Source organism: Rhipicephalus sanguineus, chromosome 1, assembly GCF_013339695.2.
Source record: "Rhipicephalus sanguineus isolate Rsan-2018 chromosome 1, BIME_Rsan_1.4, whole genome shotgun sequence".
Taxonomy (NCBI): domain Eukaryota; kingdom Metazoa; phylum Arthropoda; class Arachnida; order Ixodida; family Ixodidae; genus Rhipicephalus; species Rhipicephalus sanguineus.
This window is the reverse complement of record NC_051176.1, coordinates 298,063,298-298,087,117: the sequence shown is the minus strand read 5'-3', so window position 1 is coordinate 298,087,117 and position 23,820 is coordinate 298,063,298. Positions and strand designations below refer to the sequence as shown.

General features: G+C 48.3%; 1 protein-coding gene across 1 annotated transcript in view; it reads left to right on the top strand.

Moving 5' to 3' along the window:
- Window positions 1-22,996, top strand: part of LOC125756220 (uncharacterized) — a 37,213-nt gene extending 14,217 nt beyond the window's left edge. The window contains exon 2 of the mRNA XM_049411936.1: window positions 22,480-22,996. Within this exon, the coding sequence (XP_049267893.1) occupies window positions 22,546-22,965 (420 nt within the window). The 5' untranslated portion in view covers window positions 22,480-22,545 and the 3' untranslated portion in view covers window positions 22,966-22,996. The remainder of the gene's footprint in view (window positions 1-22,479) is intronic.
- Window positions 22,997-23,820: the final 824 nt, after the last annotated feature.

Genomic DNA, 23,820 nt, shown 5'->3' with positions numbered 1-23,820 from the left:
CAAAGATGCAGGAGATATTCGATGTCGTCGAGACTGCAGCCGCAAAAGCCACCGCTCTCGGTTTGTGAGCATCAAATCGTCTATCTCTTCCCAAGAAAGAGTGGCCAAAAGGCGCTGATTCGAAAGGATGCTGGAAGGCATTTTTCCTCCCTCGCGGCTGCTCGCCTCGTAGAAGTCGTACCGACCGTCACCGTTCACCACGGATCACCTCAACAAAATTTGCGCCATCGTAAAATCTTGCCTTGTCTCGTGCCTTGACTTGTGTCAACTATGATCGGCTATTGTAGTTTATTTCTTAGCCAATAGATGGCGCAGAAAAACACGCCGAGACGAAGGTGCTGACGCCTAGACGCAGTCCACGTTTCGGTTGTTGCGTACGGTACACTAAAAATGTAGGAGACAGCCTCAACTCTAACGTACGCAGCGCGCAGGCCGTTGCGTACGTACAGGTTTGCGCGCGCTAAACTAAAACTCTCTATTAAAGAGCTTTCTCTCTCTCTCAGCGGACGTTGATTCATCAAGGTGCGAGCTATTATTTAACGCGGCGACAGCGACGTTCTATGAACAGAAGCTGTTGAAAATAAAAAATAAGAGGAAATAGATGTACATATAACGAAGAAAGAAACAATATAAAAATTCAGTTGTGCGCACGTATACTGTAATATCGACTCTGTCATTGCAGACTTACACAACGCACGACGTAAGCCACGCAATGTGCATAAACTACTTTTGCACTTTTTTCTCCGTGCGTCCAGAAATATTTTCTGGTGACTGAGCGCCGCTAGGCCCTCCTCAGCATCGCGCAAAAGCGGTCGCATTCGATGTCAGCAGCTCGAGCACTTGTCCTATATCGTGAGTACCGGGCACTTGTCACAGTGTCGCAGGGCATGCGCTCAATTAAGGGGTTGCACGTTAACGCCCATTCGGCCACTTTGCAACTCACAAAAATAATGCAACACGTTTTTACAGGTTAAGTTAGAACATCCGCTTGGCTTTATAATTCTAGGGAGTTTAAAGAAAAGCTAAGGTGGCTTTTTTTTTAGAGTGATTTTCAAAATATTGCATTTTTAGAGACATGCCCTTACTTAAGTGTTTTTTTTTTTTTGGCGTGAAATTTAGAAAATACTGACTGTCATACCAGCAGAGCGAAAAAAATGTGAAATTAGGGCATTAACGAACAATGTGCCGTATTCACAATTTCTTTCCCCTTAAAGCAAGGGTCCCAATATTGCAAGATAAAAGTATTTCGTAAAATCACGCTATCAATAGTATGTCAAGAAAAAATCTTGAGCCCGACAGGTACAATAGTTTTTTTGCAGGATCTCGTGAAAATCCCGTTTTCGCTCAATTCGCAAAAAACGGTTCTGGCCCAGTGCAGACATCAGCATTTTTTTCGACGGAGGCAAAATTTTTTTTTTGCAAGACTAAAATTGGTGTTGTCCTGACGACTCGAATGGCAAAATATATTTTTTCCAGCGAAATTAAACGGGGTCGCCCGACATTCACCGACGTTCTTATCTGAACACACCCTGCACAGCTATAGCACTCGCCAACTATGCCCGACGTTTCTTCGAAGCCGCTGAAGATTTCGGGCTATGAAACGGAGCAGTAGCACAGCCAGAAATTTTTTTTCTGGGGAGGGGTTCAACCATGCTTTACGTATGTTCGTGCGTGCGTTTGCATGTGTGCGCGTATATATACAGATGCCAAAATTTCGGGTGGTGGTGGGGGGGGGGGGGGTAGTGTTGATCCCCCCCCCCCCCCCCGCGTCTACGCCAGGGAAACGAAGGTCCTCCCTACACAACTAGGCGTTCCAGGTCTTCACATGCCTGGGCGTCAAACTACGCAAATTATGTATGAGTGATAATGTCCGTCGTGATTTCTAGTATAAAATGCTGGCCGTAATCCTGACATATATTCACGAACGGTGAATGAGTTTACTGCCGCGAACACAGACATTGCTTTTGTCCGGGAACATTATGTGCAAGTGACTCGCAAAAAAAAAAGGAAACAAAGAAACACACGGAATGTACAGCATCTGCAAGCAGTTCCATAAAAACGTCTCGGTGACTCAGGTTGCATAAATAGTACAGCAGGGCGCAGGAGTGAGTTTTTCTCGTTTGTCGGCATGCTCAGGTAACGTATTCTCCTGGCCACAGATAAAAGTATGGGGGAGCTAAGAGCACTTGTACTAAATAGACGTCAATGTCGTTCATGCACTGGTGGTATCACCAGGAATCATCGGCGTTTCTATGGACTTCGTTTCAATCAATCGATTAATCAGCTGTGTATACACTTATAAGTACGCATGCACGTAACGTCCAGAGTCTGTGAAGAATGACGGCCGTAAGCTTCAGGTGGTAAGTCTAATAGCCAAGAAAATGCAAGTCCAGGCAGTAGAGAAGCTATGAAATTCTGTAATATTCTACTTTTCTTAAACATTTTATATTTGTGCTGGTTGGTACTGCATTGCTTAAACAAAGAGCGCTGAGGCGTTTAATATATGCTCATAGACACAGACACATCCACCCGTGCTCTCGTGTCCTGGTGTGTCCGTCTCTGTCTGCTTACATTTTGTTATTTTTTGCATACTTCGTTTACGCAGTTCACTTTCTTTTTACAGAATATCTCTTCGAGCCGCGATGGGCTCATTGAATATACCGGCGCGCTATGTTTCTGAGCATGAAGTCACAGGTTCGGTTCCCGCCACCGGTAGCCGTACCGGTGGCCGCATTTGGGCTATAAATGCACCTTAATTAAGTAGCAGGTAGCAGAAATTAATCCTGAAACCCTCACTATGTCACTTCAAGTACCTTGTCATTCACTTTGACTCGTCGCACACGATCATTACATTTAAATAACATACTCGTTGCGCATGCATAACAGCCAGTGCGCACCATGTCTACGCACAAAATATGGTTTACAAAGGTTGGCTGACTATCTACACCATACTCTTGCATAAATGTGGACGAACAGAAAGTTCATTACCCCATTTTTATGAAACTAACCTCCATATTTATTGTGCTTACGCTCCAAAACAAAAAATTCCTTTGACGCTCTTTTGAGGATTCTGACTTGCCACATATACGACTCTCTTTAAAGAGAGACGTCAACTCTCTCGTGGTAATCATTAAACTATCGTAAGGGAGCTGTGGGACCCCTATGAGAGTTAACGTGTCTCCTTAAAGAGAGTCGTATACGTGGTAAGTCAGGACTCTTTGAAAGGAGTACATACTCTTTTCTTCTTAGAGTGTAGTGCTGGCATTTAACAGAGAGCAATTTAGTTGTTTGTTTTGATGGTATGCGTTTAACGTTGAGGCAGTAACGCGTTTATTAGAAGATTGCAGCAGCTGAAGCGATCAGCGGTCCAAGCCGAGCAAGCGCGAGCACCAACAACAACCGTCTTCGTCTTCTTCTTTCGCTGGCGTTCTTGTCTGCGCCCTACCATGTTACAAATCACTCCCCCGCGGAAAAGGAGCCATCCTGGCGACCTAAGGAACAGGTACAACTGGTGGGTCATAGTGCGGCTTCAGTCGATCGACGTGAACAGTCTCGCGGCCGCGACGACGGCGGTCCGTAGATGATTGAACAGGCTCAATAATATAGTTGACTGGGGATGTTTGACGTAGGACGCGGTAGGGGCCTTCGTACTTAGGCAGTAGCTTTGTGGAAAGGCCAGGAGCAGAGGAGGGAACGCGAAGCCACACCAACGTTCCAGGCGAATATGACGGAGTAGGCAGGTTTACGTCGTGACGGTCCTTCTGGCGCGCTTGGTCTTGGGCGGTTAAAGAACGCGCGAGTTGTCTGCATTCCTCGGCATAATTGGCGACTTCAGATAAAGTCGTGGATTCTGAAGCGTCCGGGCGGTACAGAAGAATGGTATCCATAAACGAGGAAGGTTCACGGCCGTAAAGAAGGAAGAATGGAGAGAATCCTGTCGTAGACTGAGTGGCGCTATTGTAGGCGTACGTAACAAAGGGTAGTATGCGGTCCCAGTTGGTGTGGTCAGCGGACACGTACATGGACAGCATGTCGCCCAGTGTGCGGTTAAAGCGCTCAGTCATTCCGTTGGTTTGGGGATGGTACGCGCTGGTTGTCCGATGCACAACGTTGCATTCACGAAGGAGGGCTTGCACGGCTTCAGAAAGGAACGTACGTCCGCGGTCGCTGAGTAGCTCGCGAGGTGCGCCGTGGCGAAGAACGAGTTTTTGAAGAATGAATAAGCCGACTTCACGTGATGTGGCCTCTGGCAGCGCTGCAGTTTCAGCATAGCGTGTCAGGTGATCAATAGCGACAATCACCCAGCGGTTCCCGTCAGGTGTGTAGGGAAGGGGGCCATACAGGTCTATGCCGATGCGATCAAAGGGCCGGGAGGGACAAGGCAACGGCTGTAGTGGTCCAGTGACTGTGTGCGCTGGGCTCTTCCGGCGTTGACACTTGGAGCACGAGCGTACGTACTGTCGGACAAAGCGGTACATTCCACGCCAGTAGTACCGCAGCCGGAGGCGTGCATACGTTTTTATTACGCCGGCGTGGCCGCACTGGGGATCCGCGTGAAAGGAGGCGCAGATATCGGCCCGTAGCTGGCGAGGAATCACCAGCAGCCATTTGCGGCCCTCAGATAGGTAGTTGCGGCGGTACAGGAGCCCGTCGCGTACGGTGAAATGTCGAGCTGTGCGTCGCAGCGAACGAGTGGCGGTAGGTGGTGATGGCCGAGACAGGAACTCCATGATAGAGACTATCCAAGGGTCCTGGCGCTGCTCAGATGGCATGTCAGCGTATGTAAGTGACGCAGAATCGTAGCTGGAAACAGACGCAGTTCCGTATTCATGGGGAAGAGGAGAGCGGGAAAGAGCGTCGGCATCTGAATGTCGGCGGCCTGACCTGTAGACGACACGGATGTCGTAGTCTTGGAGACGTAACGCCCAACGAGCTAGACGACCAGATGGGTCTTTGAGTGACGATAACCAGCAGAGGGCGTGGTGATCAGTCACAACATCAAATGGGCGGCCATATACGTAAGGTCGAAATTTCGTGATTGCCCACACGATGGCTAGACATTCCTTTTCTGTGACCGAATAATTCTCTTCAGCTCTGGTGAGAGTGCGGCTGGCGTAAGAAACGACGTACTCGTCGAAGCCAGACTTGCGTTGAGCAAGAATAGCGCCAAGGCCGACTCCACTGGCATCCGTGTGGATTTCGGTAGGGGCATCTGGGTCAAAGTGACGAAGAATCGGTGGTGATGTCAGTAGATGACGTAATTTCGCGAATGCGTCGTCGCAAGCGGAAGACCATGCTGTGACACCTTGGCTGTCAGCAAGTAGGCGTGTTAAAGGAGCCATTATGGAGGCGAAATTACGGACGAATCGCCGAAAATACGAGCATAGGCCTATGAAGCTCCGGAGTTCTTTCAGTGTTGACGGCTTGGGAAACTCGGCGACGGCGCGGAGCTTCGCGGGGTCGGGTAGAACACCGTCCTTGCTGACAACATGCCCCAAGATGGTGAGCTTCCGGGCGGCAAAATGGCACTTTTTTCAAATTCAGTTGGAGGCCAGCATGTGTGAGGCATTCTAGGACACTTGCGAGGCGCAGAATATGGGTATCGAAGTCCTTTGAAAAAACGACGACGTCGTCCAGATAGCAAAGGCACGTCTGCCACTTGAGACCTCGAAGTGTGTTGTCCATAAGACGCTCGAAAGTGGCAGGGGCGTTGCAAAGGCCGAACGGCATCACGTTAAACTCGTACAAGCCGTCGGGAGTCACGAACGCAGTTTTGGGGCGATCAGCTTCATCCATAGGTACCTGCCAGTAACCCGATCGAAGATCCAGTGATGAAAAGAACTCTGCCCCTTGCAAACAGTCGAGAGCGTCGTCGATTCTGGGGAGCGGATAAACATCTTTGCGTGTGATCTTGTTAAGGCGCCTATAATCAACACAGAATCGGATGCTACCGTCCTTCTTTTTAACGAGCACCACAGGGGAGGCCCAAGGGCTGTGGGACGGCTGTATGACGCCACGATTAAGCATATCGGTCACCTGGTCGTCAATAACTCGGCGTTCAGCGTGAGAGACCCGGTATGGACGCTGGCGCAGGGGTGCATGGGTGCCGGTGTCAATATGATGAACGATTGCAGATGTTCGGCCCAAAGTGGGTTGCTTGTAGTCGAAAGACGTCCGAAAGCGGTCGAGGAGCTTCAAAAGTTGGGTCCGTTGAGCAACAGGAAGTTCCGAATCAATTGATGGAAGGAAGACGTCCAGGGAGGATGCGTCGGACGTGGTAACGGAATTGACACTGTCGACCTGGAGGCTTGTCGTGCGATCGGGCATTTGACTGGCGCAAACAAAATCAATGTCCTCAAGTCGGCCTATACATTCTCCGCGAAATAATGTGGCGGGGACCGAAAGCAGGTTCGTCACATAAATGGTTGCGCAAGAGTCGACGATCGTGAGAAGAGCAAAGGGAAGAATGAAGTTCTTGCGAGAGGCAAAGTCTGCTGATGGCGTGAACATGGCGCTAGAGAAGGGAGCATAGTCGCAGGAGATCGGCACAAGAACAGAAGACAAAGGTGGGATGTCCGTGTCCGCGGCGACGAGGACACGAGAAAAAGAAGACTTGCGAGAATCGACTTCGGCGATCGCTGATAATTCTAGCTCGGCATGGGCACAGTCAACAACGGCATGATGTGTGGAAAGGAAGTCCCAGCCTAATATGACGTCGTGCGAGCACTGCGAAAAGACAACGAATTCGACCACATAGAGAACGTCCTGAATGAGTAGCCGAGCCGTGCACGTCATAGAAGGCTTTACGTGATCCGCGGTTGCCGTGCGCAGGGAGACGCCAGAAAGCGGAATAGTAATTTTTTTTAACTTGCGGCACATTGCTTCACTCAATACAGATACAGCAGCTCCAGTATCGACTAATGCTTGCACGGCAACACCATCAACGCACACAGAAATTTCGTTGGCAGGTAGAGAACGAGGCCTTGTAGAGTTCGACAGCGGCGCAGTTCTTGCCTCCGGAACTGCGATGGTCAGTTTTCCGTTTGGGCGGGTGGTGGTCGACGAACCATAGGTGAAAGCGAACGTCGCCGCGGGGAGGGCGATCGACGTGGGTTGAAGGCGCGGCGGTTCGATGAAAAGGTGTCTGAAGTAGCGTGTGGAGGCATTGACTGTGGTGGCTCTGGGCGGACGTAGCTGTAGCTGTCCTCGATGGTACCTGGACGAGGGACGCGCCGGCGACAGAACCGTTCAACATGGCCGGGTAGACAACAGTAGTAGCAGATTGGCCGGTTATCCGATGTGCGCCAAGGGTTATTGGAAGGCGTTGCAGGACGGCGATAAAGAGGAACGTGCGGGCCTGCCGGCGCCCGCGTTGCGTAAAATGCGTTTGTTTGGGGAGCAGTGTCCGCGATGGGCGGCAGCGCATGTGGCTGCCTTCTCGCGACGTCAGCGTAGGTGAGGGGCGCGGATACAGGCGGTGGCTGGTACGTGGGTGGTAGTGCCTCGGAGACTTGCTCTTCGATGGTTTGTCGCAGCGATGAAGTGAGCCCATGAGTATTGCCTGGGAGAAAGGGCGCAAGAGACAATTGGCGAGCCACTTCCTCTCGGATAAACTGCTGAATCTGCTGTGTCAGGACCACCGGGTCCGAAGATATTGCGCCAACGGTCGCTGCTGACGTGCTGGCCATGTCCGAACTAGGACGTCGCGTGGAAATGCGCTGCTTTCGCAACTCATCGTAGCTCTGGCAGTGCTGAATGACGTCTGCGACTGTTTCAGGGTTTTTCGCCACAAGCATGTGGAACGCATCGTCCTCAATGCCCTTCAAGATGTGCTTGACTTTATCGGCTTCGGACATGACAGGGTTGAAGCGGCGGCAGAGGCCTACGACGTCCTCAATATACGAAGTGAAGCACTCGCCAGCCAGTTGGGCGCGATCACGCAAGCGCTGTTCTGCGCGGAGCTTGCGCACGGTTGGTCGGCCGAATACGTCCGCGAAGGTCGTTTTGAAAGAGGCCCAGTTGGAAATCTCAGCCTCGTGGTTGTTCAACCAGAGTTCCGCTACTCCTCTCAGGTAGAAGTGGACGCGGCCAAGTTTGTCGTTGTCATCCCACCTGTTGTTGACACTCACTCGTTCATAAGAAGAGAGCCAGTCCTCGACGTCTTGCTCATCAGTACCGCTGAAAATGACGGGGTCCCGCTCTCTGGGAACACCGGGACAGCGGGCAGCTTGGGGTGTGGTAGCATCGTTCGGCATTGTTGAAGGGGAAAGTAGAGTCCGGCTGCGGAGTTCCAGGATGGAGAACAGAACCAGCACTCTCCACCACTTGATGGTATGCGTTTAACGTTGAGGCAGTAACGCGTTTATTAGAAGATTGCAGCAGCTGAAGCGATCAGCGGTCCAAGCCGAGCAAGCGCGAGCACCAACAACAACCGTCTTCGTCTTCTTCTTTCGCTGGCGTTCTTGTCTGCGCCCTACCATGTTACAGTTTCTTTTCGTTGATTGCGTATAACTATCTCGATCTATTGTGTCACATCGAGTTTCTAATGTTTAATCGCCTGTTTCTCACAGTTATGTACCAAACTGTGCTGTCTACTGTTGGGTGTAGTCAAGCTGACGTGAATGAAGTTTCTTTTCCTCCATTTTCATCACAAATTGAATACTCTTTTGCACATTTTTTTGTGTGAAATAAGTATACCAAATACTTCAGAGCGCAAGGCGACAAAAGCCCTCTTGTGCTTCTTGAGGACCACCGGACTTCACGAGCGCCTGTTAACTAACAGCGCGAGTTCGTGTTGTGTAGCTTCAAGCTAACTGTTCATCCATCTCTTTCTTACTCTACTTCTCTACCCTTTCCTTTGTATTATTCCCCCTTCCTCCCAAGTGTAGAGTAGCCAACCGAGCCAAAGCTTGGTTAACCTCCCTGCCTTTCCACTTGGTTTCTCTCTCTCTCTCTCAGATCCAAGAGCGAAATCCTGCGACCATGAGTTACTATAGTTTCAACGCTTCTCTTCGTGTACATCTTCTGTTATTCGGTTTGGTGTTTATCCGACGAAGGCACTTGGGCGCTGATTCAACGACCAAAGTCAAACTCTTCTCGTAATATTCCTATGTCAAAATCTTACTCTTGAAAGAATGTATTTCTGTTTTAAATGGAGCAAATTTCATTCGTATCGGTTCCCAAGAGATGTATTGCGCTGTTTCACATCAATCAGATTCCTACGCAGGGCTGCCTGTTAACAGCGACGCACGTGGGAGTCATGGCACGCCCAGGTGTTCCCTGTAAATGTGACCACTTGGTTCACGCATTGCAGGAAGCGCTGCACATTCGAAATAAGCTGTAGCAAAGCCAGGATTCGGCTTTTCCATCCATGTCGCCTGCACCTCGGCTGGTCGCAAAATACCACAGGTCCTCGCGCAGATGCGCAGTGACGGCGAACAGCATCCGGTATAGCGTTGGCGTACCCTTATCACGTGCTGTACAGTGCACCGATTAGTTGTGGCTGCTGCAAGTGCAGCTCACATGACACTGGATGCAAGCGGCGTCGAAAAAGAGAGCTTTTGCAAATTTCATTACCAAGTACCCACCTTTGTATGACAATGTATAAACGGGTCAGCCCTGTAGGTCAGCAGCAGGATAGATGTGTAATGTGCATGCCACAGCGATTTGTTCGAGGCGGTGACATTTTCTTCCCGAGGCTCACGAAGCGGTTGCGAGGTTTGTCAATATCAGCAAACTCGCGCAACCAAACCTTTCGATGGAGGCGCAAAGGCTTGAGGCCCGTGTACTTAGATGTAAATTCACGTCAAAAGAAACCAAGGGGGTCGGAATTCCGGAGCCCTCCTCTACGGCGTCCCTCATAGTCATATCGTGGTTTTTGTCGTTAAACCCCAACAATTATTACTATTGCGGCACATAAGACAAATCCACTTATGAGTTGGATTACTCGAACAGGGACTTCGAAAACTAATTCGCATAATTGATTAATTAATCAAAATTCTTTAATCATCCTTACAACAAATAACCTATGCTCACACATTGAAATATGCAAATTGAAGCCAGTGATCTTGCAACGCACATCTACTTGGATTGACGCATTGTTGCATGCAGTGTTGCGTAAAATAAAACAAAAATATTATTTTCGTAACGTTGCGTTTGCTTGCATATAACAAACTACAAGAAGAATACGTGCGCAGCTACGTTCATTTTGAAAAATCCTTGAATAGTCTTGCCTTCTACAAGGCAGCAACTGCTTCCTTAGCGCGTGTACGTGTATGCTTGGCACACTCTCCCCCAACCAACACAGAAGTGCGGCGGGAGGAGGGGGGGAGAAGAAAACACAAGTATTGAAATAAGCTGGCGTGCCGACTTGGTTGACTAAAGAGGAAGGACTTCAGGAAAGAAAAGTGAGGCGCCTTGGGTCGGCAAGAAAGACTGATTTGCAGCAACTCTGCTTGGTCCTCTCGGGATGATAGGTGTTTCGTGCTGGTTCGTTACAAGATCGTATTTCTACCAACGTCCAGTTCGGAGTCTGTCCGCGGCGGACCGAAGAGGCTTTCATTCGGCTGACCTACTTTCGTCTGATGATAGGTCGACACACAAAATATGTGCGCTTTCACACAACTCTTCGTTTGCCTCGCTGTTTTCGTTCACTTTCGCTCACGAAACTATGGCGGCAGTAACTTGCGTGTTCTGGAAATGGGCGACGCCGTCTAAGGGGACAAATTATGCACGCTGTGTCCCATGAAAGCGGTGGACATGGGAAGTGAATGCCGGAGCCGGCGTGCTGTGTCGCCTTCCATCGTGCTTTCGCTCAAAATTTTTGGTCAGTTCATTCAGATTACTGTAATCTATATGCGCTCACATGCGGCGCTCCGTTCAAGTGGCACTCAACGTGAGATAATAATTTACAATTTACACCGAAACCGAGGCACGCAGCGCGCATTTGGACCGAAGCGCGTGCGTTTTGTGAGTAAAAATTTTTGCAAGAGAGCGAGATAGAGATGCAGAAAAAAAGAAACCCTGCAAGAGAATCAATGAAACTATTGTTGTCACGACAGTAATTACCCGGAAAGGCAGGTGCTCGATTTCTCGCCGGTAATCAAGACCCTTACGTAATACAGGCTGTGTGAATAAGACCTGTATTCAGCAAATTTCTCCGAAACATTAAAATTTCAGAGCTATCCTTGGTAGCGGTTCAGGTGCCCACAAATTATCGTAGCGATTTGCTTGATTGACATGAAGGAATAAACGCAGCGCTATGGCCAATCGGAAAGTTTCTTAAAAGAGGTTTTAAAAAATACGGGGCCTGTTTTCTTCTTTTTCTTTCTTTTTCTTTTTTATTGTACTTAAAAGAAAAATAATAGCTGGGGTTTAACGTCCCAAAGCCACAATATGATTATGAGGGACGCCGCAGTGGAGGGCTCCGGAAATTTCGGCCACTTGGTGTTCTTTAAACGTGCACCTAAATCTAAGTACACGGGCCTCAAACATTTTCGCCTCCTTCGAAAATGCAGCCGCCGCGGCCGCGATTCGATCCGGCGACTTTCGGGTCAGCAGTCGAGCGCCATAACCACACGACCACCGTGGCGGTGCCTGTCATTAAAGGAATGTGCACAAGGTCGGTTGCATATTGTGCAATATGAAAGCGCCATTTTGCCTCATCGACGAGTTGTCTGTAAGTCTTAAATAACTTATGGTTCTTTCATGCAGAGAAAAATACGTAAATACGTAAAAGCCCTTTCATGTTGTATGACTACCGTATATGCTTGTGTATATGTATGCCTTTTTTTCGTCCGTGTTTTCCGTGGGCTTTTAGCTCTATTCAAAAGTGATTACCAACATGCCCAAACTGCCGCATTGGTGACCGTATGACAGTTATACCAAAGCCACCAGGCGTGGTCACTATGAGTCACATGTTGAGTTACAGATACAGGGTCACAGACGGGCACTAACCATCGACGTAATACAGTGAAGCTAGAGGGAAAAGAAATATTATTCCGTCCGATCGTAGCACGGAGCTGTGAAGGAAATTTACACAGCAACTTTTTCGAAAGAAAGCCTCGAAGTTGACAGCGACCAGCAGACAGCATAGTCCTGCGGTAGCCTGCAGGGTGGAAAGTCCATTATGGGGACAATCGTGACACATGAGTGAAGACCGCACAGGCCCACGAAGAGGCATAGGAAGAGATTCCTCGGTACGTAACAGTAATTCAGTACGTAACATACTGGACGCATACAAGGTTTTAAAAATTTAACTGAACGAAGCAAATTGCATATTACGGAACTATTCGGATTCTTTTGTCAGTAGCGCTGTTCTTCTCGTTACGTATGTCAACCAGTATAATAATAATATCTGGGGTTTAACGTCCCAAAACCACGATATGATTATGAGAGACGCCGTAGTGGAGGGCTCCGGAAATTTCGACCACCTGGGGTTCTTTAACGTGCACCTAAATCTAAGTACACGGGCCTCAAACATTTTCGCCTCCATCGAAAATGCAGCCGCCGCGGCCGGGATTCGATCCCGCGACCTTCGGGTCAGCAGTCGAGCGCCATAACCACTAGACCACCGTGGCGGGGCTGTATGTCAACCAGTGCGCCCAGAATTTTTTTTTATTTAATGCTGGTAAGGGGGGAGGTGGAGCGATGGCGAAGTAACCCCTTGTGGCTGGACTATGCCAGCGCTTTAGCCGCGTACGTAAGAAGCCCGGATTCTAGAATGAGCAGTCCAGAGTCGTCGTGAAATACACGACAGCCGCTGTATTTGAAATGCCGCTGTCGTGTGGGAAAACCTACACAGGGCAACCGAGAGAGACAGCGAGGGCGGGAAGGGGGGGGGGGGATTAAGGAAAAGCAGGGCAGTTACAACTGCCCATCGTCCAGTTTGCTAACCAACACGTGGAGGCGTAAACGTGGGACTCAAAGGGAGAGAGAGAACTCCCGCTCTAACGAAACAACGCGAGACTTGTCAGTGTGCCGTCAGCAGGCCCCACGGTCGACATTTTACAAAAGAAAATATATTGAAAGTCTGGCCTCGACGCTCATCATCCGAGAAAGCCGTGCGAGCCATTGTACAGTATACTTGAAGACGATTGACTAAGAGCTCGGCTGCAGCTACTCAGGGCAAACTGGCGGATATGTCAGTGACCTCGAACGCGGGCATGAATTAACTTTAATGCGCACTTACCTGCGCAGTGCATTGCCTCTAGGTATGAGCCGCGGCATTGGGAGATCAGGGTTATTGGCAGGAGAGTGGCATGTCGGCACGAAAGTTATTGAAAGATTTCCGTGTTAAGAGGTACGCACTGTATTAAAGTAACTTCTACTTATCTTTTATTTTTTGTTGGGGGCGAGTCACAGAACGAGATGAAGCTGTACGACATGTTCCGGGAATAAATACGTCAAGAGAGCGCAGCACGCAAGTGCATTTATTGTGTTCTTTCGACTCAGAAGAATGAACCGTTAAGCGCCAAATGCCTCCCGCCTAAGCCTTTGTTTTCTTGTCGTGCGACCACCTCAGCTATTATCCTATTAAAGATAAAAATAGATCGTGACCGTAGGTTTACTATCCGTACATAATACCACATCGCTTTTCTTCGAATGTGTTTTACAGTTTACGTGCAAACCTCATCTGTTAATTTATCTCGCTAAGTGCGCCAACATAGTCGTTGCTTCATGAAGAGTTCGCACTCTGTATTGAAGGACTCTGCTATAAGTAAACAACGCACTGTATTCCGTGGTGCTGTTGCTTCTATGTTTCAGCACAAACATACGGGTTACGACATTCTAAAATTATGTTTGCTCCTACTTTGCTTTCCTCGTGCTCAGTCAAGATATTCGCTTTTTCTTATAGGTGTGGCAGTAAATAGAATTACAAATAAGGTCATAATAACTAGCCATTATTATTATTATTATTATTATTATTATTATTAGTAGTAGTAGTAGTAGTAGTAGTAGTAGTAGTAGTAGTAGTAGTAGTAGTAGTAGTAGTAGTAGTAGTAGTAGTAGTAAATATAATCACATAGTCGTTCCAAAAGCAGCTCTTACTCTATTTGCTATAACAGTTCGATGCCGGCCCATATAGCGGCAGGGAATATGTTGTTATTATAGGCTGGCTGCTATTCGCAAGGAGCGCTTACGAACAAAATGCTTTGTAAACTTGGCTACAGATACGCCCCACCTCCCACCTTTCCGCCCTTCCATCCTATTTTCTTTCCAGTCCGCCGCATGTGTTAGGGTTCTCAGCTCTCCCCTCCAGGAATTAATAAATTAAAGAGAGGAAAGTGCAAGCATGCAAATGCACCAAATGTAACAGCGTGCTCGACACCACTTTTTATTTTTTCCCGAGCGACCCCGAGAAGTGTCACTCCGGCGGCACGCACGAACACGTGGAGCAGAACGCCCTGTGTCACCGTGCCAGCGACTTCGCTGGGCTGACGCCTTGGAATTTGGCAGCAGTGGGAGGAAAACCTTGAGGAAAGCCTTCATTAGACTTTCAACGAGCCCCCCCCCCCCTCAATCTCTCTTGTCGCTGGTGCAACGTACGGGCTACAGAGTCACACATCTGTTCCATCAGACGGCGCGCAAATGGCAGCCCTTCCTCCCTCAACTGAGCGTGACATCTTGTTTGGCTCCTGGTTGACGTACCTACAAACGAGAAGCCGTTTCTCGCTACGTAAGCCCCTTTGTAAACCATGACGTAGGACTGAACGAATAAATGTTCCTTCGCTATATTGTAGAACAATATCTGTAAATTCGTGATGTATATTGATGAAAAAATTACGAGGCTTGTATTCATTGAAAAGCAAGGTGAAGTGGCAGGGCCCGCATTAAAACGCATGACAAGTGCCCACGCCCATGTTATGTCCGAGAGAGTGAAGACGTTTGTTGGAAACTTCAGATGGAAGCCCTTCTATATGTGTGACGATAAAAGCGAAACGGAACAAAGGTTAAAAATCTGGGAAATCAACAACCAAACTACGCCCGAATTGCTGACAAAGGGCCAAACTTCCGTATATGTCCTGATTGGCGTAAGCAGAGCAGCAATGTCAACGGGGCCAGAATCGCGTCTCCTCGTTTGTTCCAGGAGTCTAGGAAAAAACTGGGTTTGTTAAACTGGGTAACTGGGTTTGTTAGCCCTCGTATGTCACACGAAGCGGCGTTAACGAAACAGCACGGTTTCAATATCTGCAAGTTGCACCGAGTGCAGATACCCCTAACTAGCACTTGGTGCACAGCGGCTCGATGAATCGGCCGATCTTTAAGAAAAGAAAGGACCGATGAATGACGCGATTAACGTGCTTGCCATTTTCCGGGAGGACGCAGTGCGCGCACTGCGGGTCAATGCCCGAAAGAGCGTCATACTAACGATTAGGGTCCGTCAAACAAGTAACTTCCGCTTGCCATCCCCTGTTCAATATACGTTTAGCTCCGATGTTGACTCACGGAAAATATGTATTATGTGTCGCGTCCATTGCTTGTCCTCCAGTAGTTAAATAGTAATGAGAACTAACAGACAAAAAAATTAAATTCCGTTAAAATTTCCCTTGTTTCCTTCACTAGTTAAATAGGCCGCTTCCAGTGTGGAATACTTTGTGGACAGGGGCATAGCCAGGAATGTTTTTTCCGGGGGGGGGGAGGCGATTCAAACATACTTAATGTATGTTAGCGCGTTCGTTTGTATGTCTGCGTGTATATATACACATGCAAAATTGAAAAATTGCTGGAGGGGGTTCAGTGTTTGTGGGTGATGGCGTCGTCTCCATCTCATTTTCACGAACAATCTGTACATTTAAAGGTTATTTAGTGCTTATCGCAGTATTGGGACGTTGCAGCTAGCGCTAAAACACGGGAATAGAGCGAGCGAGACAGAAAGTAAGAGGGAAGAAAATGTAGGAAAGAGCGAGTTCCTTGGTTTGTTATCTTACACTGGGGGAAAAGGAAGAGAAAAATATGGAGGGTGCGAGCACCTCTAGATCAGTCGACCACATCCATATATTTGTTACTTTGCTGCTAACATTTGAATACTTCTATTCATAATTCATTCATATAAGCGAGAAGAAACCCACAGAACTCAGCCTCGGTTTACCAACAAGCCACGGCAAAGAGCGAAAGGGATTTACAGGGACACTAAAGCCAAATATTAAGTCGACGTTGATTGTTGAAATAGCGTTCCCGGAACACCGTAGTGCTTGTTTCGTGCCAGGGAAACGCTTATTTTGATAGAATATCACGTTTTAGTGGTCCGAAAGGCGTTAGCGTGCCTTCTGAACGCGCCTTGTGACGTAGCAGTTGCCGTACCTACCGTTGCCCGCCTGTTTCTTGCGCAACAGCGGCCATCAACCTTGCCAAGACGCAGCCATGGGCCACTCAGACACTGTTACGGTATAGTTCACTGTAACGGAGCTTAGCTTGGCCAGCAGCAGAACTAGAGTATCAACAGCGCGAAAATAGCGAGAGCCAAGCGCACGCAGCAGTACGCGATACCGAAACTACCACTGAGACGCGACCGCGAGAGCAAATCGCAGCTCGGTGAAAACGGAACTTTTGAACCACTCGCGCCGTTCCCCATGGTAACGCCAAGAGGTTCTTTTTTTCCATGAATCAAACAGAAAAGAACAAGCAGCATTTTATTACGCCTCGTGATGCACGGAAAGTTCTTTTTTTATCGCAACTAAACTTGATTTACTAGTGGTTAACTGTATACTCGGGATTCTTGACGGCATCGGGATCATTTCCAAAATGTCCCACTCGTGGCGCATATCATGTCCTACATTTACCTTAATTTCTCGGTTAGCAGAGCACTGCTGTTTATAATATTGACGTTTTAGACGTTCTCACATAATGAACTTTTCTCTGACATAAATTGTTATTTGCCTTTGGTGTCCGTTTAAGTTCGCGAGCTCAGACTTCCTCTTTCGTTTGTTGCTGACTGAGCGCACCTGTGTCGCCAGTTTAAGACACAGAGGAGAGATAGCCTGGCGTGATAGTATTTGCTGGGCAGCGTAATAGATCGTTGTGGTAATTCACAAGCGTGCTCCAGTCCACTGCACATTTGCTTAACTAATGGTGGCACGAGTCACCATTCAAATGAAAACAAGGCGCTGGATGCATTTGCTGCATGGGGCTTGTCTCTTGCGCATGGTTTCATCACGAAAGCCACGTCTACGTGAACTATCTCCTAATAACAGAAACCTTGCTTGTACACACTTATTTACAAACTACTATACCGCCATCAGTCGGGCCAACTGCCTCGCAGGAAAGCTAACTTTATACTTTCCAAGACGTATGAGGAGTATTTCGTTTTTGTTTTGCTTTTTTTCCCTAAAGAGCCAGATCCACTTTAAGCAGAATTGAGAAAAACGCGATTCTTTGCTACAGACGATATGGCCTGTAGCAAAGAATTTCTTAGAAGCAAACATTCTTCATTAACACAGTACGCGCGCGCACGCACGCACGCACAAGTGTCAAAGCCGCCTATATAATACCGCAATACTTATGTGAAGGTATATATAGACACCGATGATACCTTCACCCTAAAACACCATATCGGGCCAAAATGAATGTTACGATAAGGCTGGATAAACAACGGTGCACTGACACAGACAGTTTATTGGCCGCGAGATCGACCTATACGTGGCAGCAGCGTCGCCACATTAGTGTGGAGAGGCGGTCGGAGGCGCGTATACAAATGCACACAGCGGCGCTTCGTTGTGAGCAGTTTCAGTCGATTGTCGGCGAATAAAATGCATTGATTGCTGCTTACTGGTAATATATACACTCCTCATTGCTGAATCGATGCACGAAGATCATCCAACGTTCCTATTGCTAGTGAGAGAAGCGTAATCTGCCGATGAAAGGGATGCTCGCCCTGGATGACTGTCTGCGCTTACGCACTATATAACGTTTTTTGTTGTTTTCTCTGTACGTGTTTAGCTTGTGCTCTGTGTACTACGCACTACTGTAGCACGACTGAACTACTTAATTGTTTACTTCTTGTTCATTTCTACACTAACCCATATTCCTGTGCAATGAGTTCAATAGCACTGTTCATGCGAATACGCATACGCAGGTAAGAGTTGAGCACAGAGCTTTCATCGATTGATTACGTGCACGACAGTGATGCAACAAAGGTCCGGTTATTTTACGGAATAAGTGTCTTTTTTTTTTTTCAAAGTAATAATGCCCGCTGCCTTCCATCAATTTATAACAACTCCACACAAACGCTCAAGATAATGTGAAAAAAAAAAGGATGAGGTTTTGCGTGAAAATATACGACATAAATGTAAGGCATGCCGTCGGGCTAAGCACACGGGTGGTTCTGCATAAATTTCGCTCCAAGTTAAAATTACGCGTGGCAACTCCGTTTTATCACTGCCGTGTCATTCCATTGTATGTTTTTTTTTTTAGGGACAGTTTGAGTAGCGAAGTCTCTGACTTCACACGATAGAAATATTTCGCTGTAGCGGGACGACGACCGTAAAATAAAAGGACATCTTAAGCGCAACTAAAGCTCATCATGAACTTTTCCCCCTGGTCTCCCACAACATTGTGTTGTAAATAAATAAATAAATAAATAAATAAATAAATATACTACAGTACCGCAATTATACACCTAACAACAATGCTAAAGTGCATGAGCCTCGTTCTTGTTTACCACCGAGTCGCTAAAATGCTGTATTCACACACAATTTAATGCTCCTCATGTTTGGGACTATGCAAAGCGCACTTTACGATGTACTTGAGCCAGAAATCGGCATCAACACTGAAATGATTCCGGCGAACGAAGGGTACGACACCAATACACAGCCCTCTAGAAATTCGCACTCACTGATCTTATTACAATGCGCATGCGCCGAGCAATTCCATTTGCTTCTGTACACCATGTTAGGTATACGTACGAGCAGTTAAACTCGCGCTAACATAACAGAACAAACCGCCCTTTGAGAACGTGCAGGACGTACGCGCACATGCAGACACGACGTGGCTGTAGCAGACGACGCAGGGAGCAATCCACACTAGGCGCGCTTCAGCCAGTAGCCGCCAGGCGGCGACTCCGCTCGATCTCGCGGCCAATACTGGTGACCGAGGATTGGTCATCATGTGGCGGTTGGTTTCAGGGAATATTCATAATGCTTGGTGCTACGGCAACACTGGGCGCGTACGGCATTTTTTGCTGGGCGCAGTCGCAGAATCGTATCGCCTGCTAGTGGCTCCATAAGGGGAGGCTGAGCAGCGCTCGTTGAGTACTGAGCTTTCGAACCAATGAAATGCGGCCCTTTCTTGCGACATCCAGCGCCGAACGATCAGCAGACCTCACTGTGCTCCCACAAATTGACGAGAACACAATATAGGAGTTCTACGCGCTTAAAAACTCATCGGACGGCAGCTTCAAGAGGCGCAACGCTTCGCAAAGCCGAACTGCTGTTCTCCGTGCGCTTCCGATCTGAGGTAAGCGTTCAAGAAAAGCGATCGTTGCAGAGGAGATGTTACTATCAAAACGTCTAGGATAACCTTGCACTGCAATACATTTCCATTGTATTTCCCACTGCGATTATAAACACGCATCATAAACATTCGTCAGACATCGAAACCACGTTGTTTCTGCGCGACCTGTGCGACGCTGTGCCGCTTTCCTCGGCTCATTTTTTTTTTATCCACAGGTATCGCTACACCCTTCGCAACGGCGTGTTTCAAAGTTTTTTTTTTTTTTTTCGAAAGAAACAAGGCATGAGCATGTGCATGAGTGGTGCGCCGCAAGCCAAACAAAAATATTGATCGCGCGTTTCAACTGTGTACAAAGAGAGCGGCGCGATTACGTAATGATTTTTTACTGCACACTGGTTGTTCATAATGCGTTGTGGTCATAATATATCGCACGTATTTAGTATTGTCGTTCTGGTTTTCTTGAACGCTATACGTGTGCGTTCCTTGACGTATCTTTTAAAATATTGCGCTATTTGTTTTGACATCGCGCGGCGGCGTTGCGTTACCGTGCGCTATTGCGATCAGCATACGAGGGCCCGCGATCAGCGGAAAGATAAGTGCGATGATCCACCCAACAAACAGTTCCATCTACTGTATGGGCTCCGTAACCCTTAGCTCCAACGTGTTCGCAGCGGAAGCTGACTGAAGAAAGCAAAAAATAAAATAAATAAATAAAATAACAGGGGAGGGATAAGGCGATGTAAAGCGAAGGGTAGACGCGGCATGCGAACTATGTACTTGGACGCACACTGCTTTGTGAAGCTTGCATAGGGATGCCTGTCGGTGCCTTTGCGCCAATCGAGTGCTGCGTGGCGGCCCTGATTTTCCGCGGACGCGCGCAGCAGCGTCTGTGGCACTGCTTACATACTTTTATATACGTAAATCATCGCGTTCGTCGATCTGCAGCACCTACAAGCCATTGTTGATCAGTCATGCTCTCTCGCGCATGTGCGACGTCGGCCGCCCGTTTTAAAATGCGTATATCGTAATACTATTGTGCAAGTCTAGCTTATGTTGCAGGCGAGCAACTAAATTACGTGGAGAAATAAGAACTGAGGTTGAAGAGAGCTTTTGCGCACGCCGGTCACTTCCGAGCAGTGCCGATCTTGCTGACGAACAAGTTCGCGTCAGTACTTTTTTTTTTCTTTTGTTGAGATAACTGATACATTCGATTGAAGCATGATTGATGCAGCGCTAAAGACGGAGACGTAAAGGAACACAGAGTGCACAGGACGGGCGCTGTCTCGCAACTGAAAGATTTTTTTCGAAAAACAAACCGAGAAAACCAAAAAGGGCATAGCAGACATGCGCATAAGATGGTAAAGCAAATTAATAAACAACAACACGTGCACCTTCTTTAGAACAAATTCAAACATGTCACCTGATACTGCACGAGCCAAGCAGATAAGCAAACTCCTTATCCGTCAAGAAAATTGACTTTTGGCTCACGCATGCGTCTCCCATTCTTTTAATGTGAAAGGCCTCGATAACTCCGCGGGTTACTTTGCTAGTGTGCCTAGAAAGCACTTCCGCATCTGCGAAGACCGGAGAGCAGCCACAAGTATTACAATGCGATGCTAGATGGGATGTGTTAGGCTTTTTAAAGGACTGATTATATTCATTTAAACGAACGTTGAAACACATGCCGCTTTGTCCCCCGTACGATTTGCCGCAAGTAAGCGGAATCTGGTACATCCCCACCCCGCTTACAATTGACGCGCTTACGTCTCCGTCTTTAGCGCTGCATCAGTCATGCATGCATTCCAACTAGCCCAACTTTCCATTCCACTGAAATTCGATTAAAGTTAGTGCGACCTTGTTCCCGGCATTTTTATGGCTCCCTAGTTGCCTGAACGGCGCACGAAGCACTGGGAAATCATCGCAGAACGAAGTTGTAAAACCAGCAGCTATAGCACCTGAAAAACTGCGATATGCGACTTGTTTCGTTTTCGCGCCCAGCAAAACATGGCACATCGGGCTTACGGTCTTGTCGACAGATGGCGCTGTACATTTTGAATATCTTCTACAGGAAGCCTTGGGTTTTAGGGACAACAATGGAAAGCTGAACACGTCCGCGATAGAAATAAGAGACGGTTGGAGTATTGGTGGCAGAAAGGTAGAGATAAAGTACAAAAATAAATAATGGGGAAAAATAAGGTGATCCTGCCTTAAGAGGCAGAGAGATGGACCATGAATTTATATTTTTTTTTTGGTATAATAACATAGATTTAATCAATGTGGATAAGGGCCAACATAAAACAAGAAAGTTTTTTTTTTTTTCTTCGAGCCTGGTGGCAGACATGTCACCGCCCCGTTATAAAGGGGACGCTCATAGCATCCATCCATCCATCCCCAATTGGTGTCGCCAGTGTTACCAGTGGAAGATACGACTGGAAAAGCAACCAACCGAAGTATGTTGTTCTCGATTAAAACACGCGCCCGAATCTTCGAAACTTCTTTCGCAAGAAACATATTAGTGTCTTCGTGGTCAAACACCAAGAAAATAAAACGACAAGACACAAAAACAAATGTTTCTCCTTGCACCGGGATTATCTAAAGTAGACAGCGATTTCTACATTCCAGCCTGACAGGCTACATGCAAGTTTGTGCATGCTATCTCACATACACAAGCTTGCAGACAAGCTCTGTCCTTATAAAACATGTAAATGGAAGGCTGAAGTGAAAGTTTGCAATCAAAGGCTAAAATATAACTTTTTAAAAGAAACGACTAGTTTTCGTCCGACATCCTCCCTTCATTCTGCTTGATAACGAAAGAAGCGTACCCGTCTCGACATATTCAAGGTAAAAAATATGCAGCAATAGTTGATAATGCACATGTATCGGACGTCTTGAGACCTTTACGACATTTTACACCATTAGGGGCAAGCTCTCAACATCGTCACAAACTAGTTTAGCGAAAGCGTGTCCCGGTGTACTGTTTGTATTTCGTGAGTACACGCCTCTCTAGGTTCCCGTGTTGTCTCCCTGCAGGTACCAAGCGAAAATGGAGGCGAACCACAGCTGCGGCGGTCGAGCCGCTGCTCAGCACCGGCGTCCATGAAGCGCAGCGCCCTTTATGCGATCGGGGCCTTCCTCGTGGCCCTGTGTGTGGCCGGCATCTTCTGCGTCATCTTCGCCGACATCACCGTCGGCCTTTTCATTATCGGCACAGCGTTTACCGTGGCCCTGCTTTTCGGCATCGTGTGGATGGGCCGCGCTTGCTACGGCGGGATGCCGCGCCGTCCGTCACTCAGTACTTCAGTAGAAGACCCTTGTCAGCCGCCGGCAGACTCCCTCATGGCCATCGACATTCCACCCTACCCCGCGCCATCGGAGAAGGTGTTCCGAGAGGCGCACAACCAAAGGAGCGACTCAAGGGCAGTGCTCTACAAAAGCAGTGACGGGGCCGTAGTCATAACAAAGCGGCCGCCCGTTCTCAGTGACTCGGACAATGACTACAGCGGCGTCCATCTTTAGGATGCAGAACTCTTGCTGAAAGCGCGAAATTTGCCCTGGATTCCCGGAAAAATTAAGAATTTAGGTTCCTGACTGCGTTTGTTTAGCTTTCCTCGAATTTAAACCTTGTGCTCGTCGTTTAATGCGCCGCCGGTCATATGACAGGAAGTTGAAGCGCCGCTGCTGTTCCTTTCCTATGTTCCCCTCGTTTTGCGTGCAGCTGCTTCGTAGCCTTCCGAAAACACACGGTCGTCACCTCGACTGCGTCCGGCGCATCTGTCGCGGGCAGACGACTGCATGTGCACAGGCCTGGCGTGACCGGCTCGCTCGTCACCTTGACGCAGCACATATCTCCAGGGGCACATAACAACAGACCCCGAGCGACAAGCATTCCTGGCGCGAAGCTGCTGCCCGTGTTACATTCCACGCCCCTGAGCGATGACAGAGCAAAACATGGGGCAGACCGAGTAGGGCTGGCGCTTTCCGTGCAGCTGAAAGAAGCCAGCGCGCATTTTCAACACCATGGTCTCTTCCAGCGTGCCAGGCATCAGTTTGGTCCCCGTGGAAGTGAGGCGGATAGGCACTGCGTCGCAGCAGCCGACCACGAGAGACGAGCGACGCTTGGAGAGCCCAACTTCGAGTCGACAGACGCATAGGGCTTCGGCAGCACTCTGCTTCTCGGTGGTGGCCCTGGTGTTCGTCGCAGGCATGGCTCTCCTCGCGTCGGGCCTCCACTGGTGGGGCCTGTGCCTGGTGGGCGCCGCGCTACTGCTGCTTGTGTCGCTTTGCTTGCTGCCAGCAGGCCGCGGTGAGCAGACGCTCGGCCGCCGCAGCTCGCTAGGCCGGCGAGTCGCGTTCGCCGGCGAGCCTGTACCG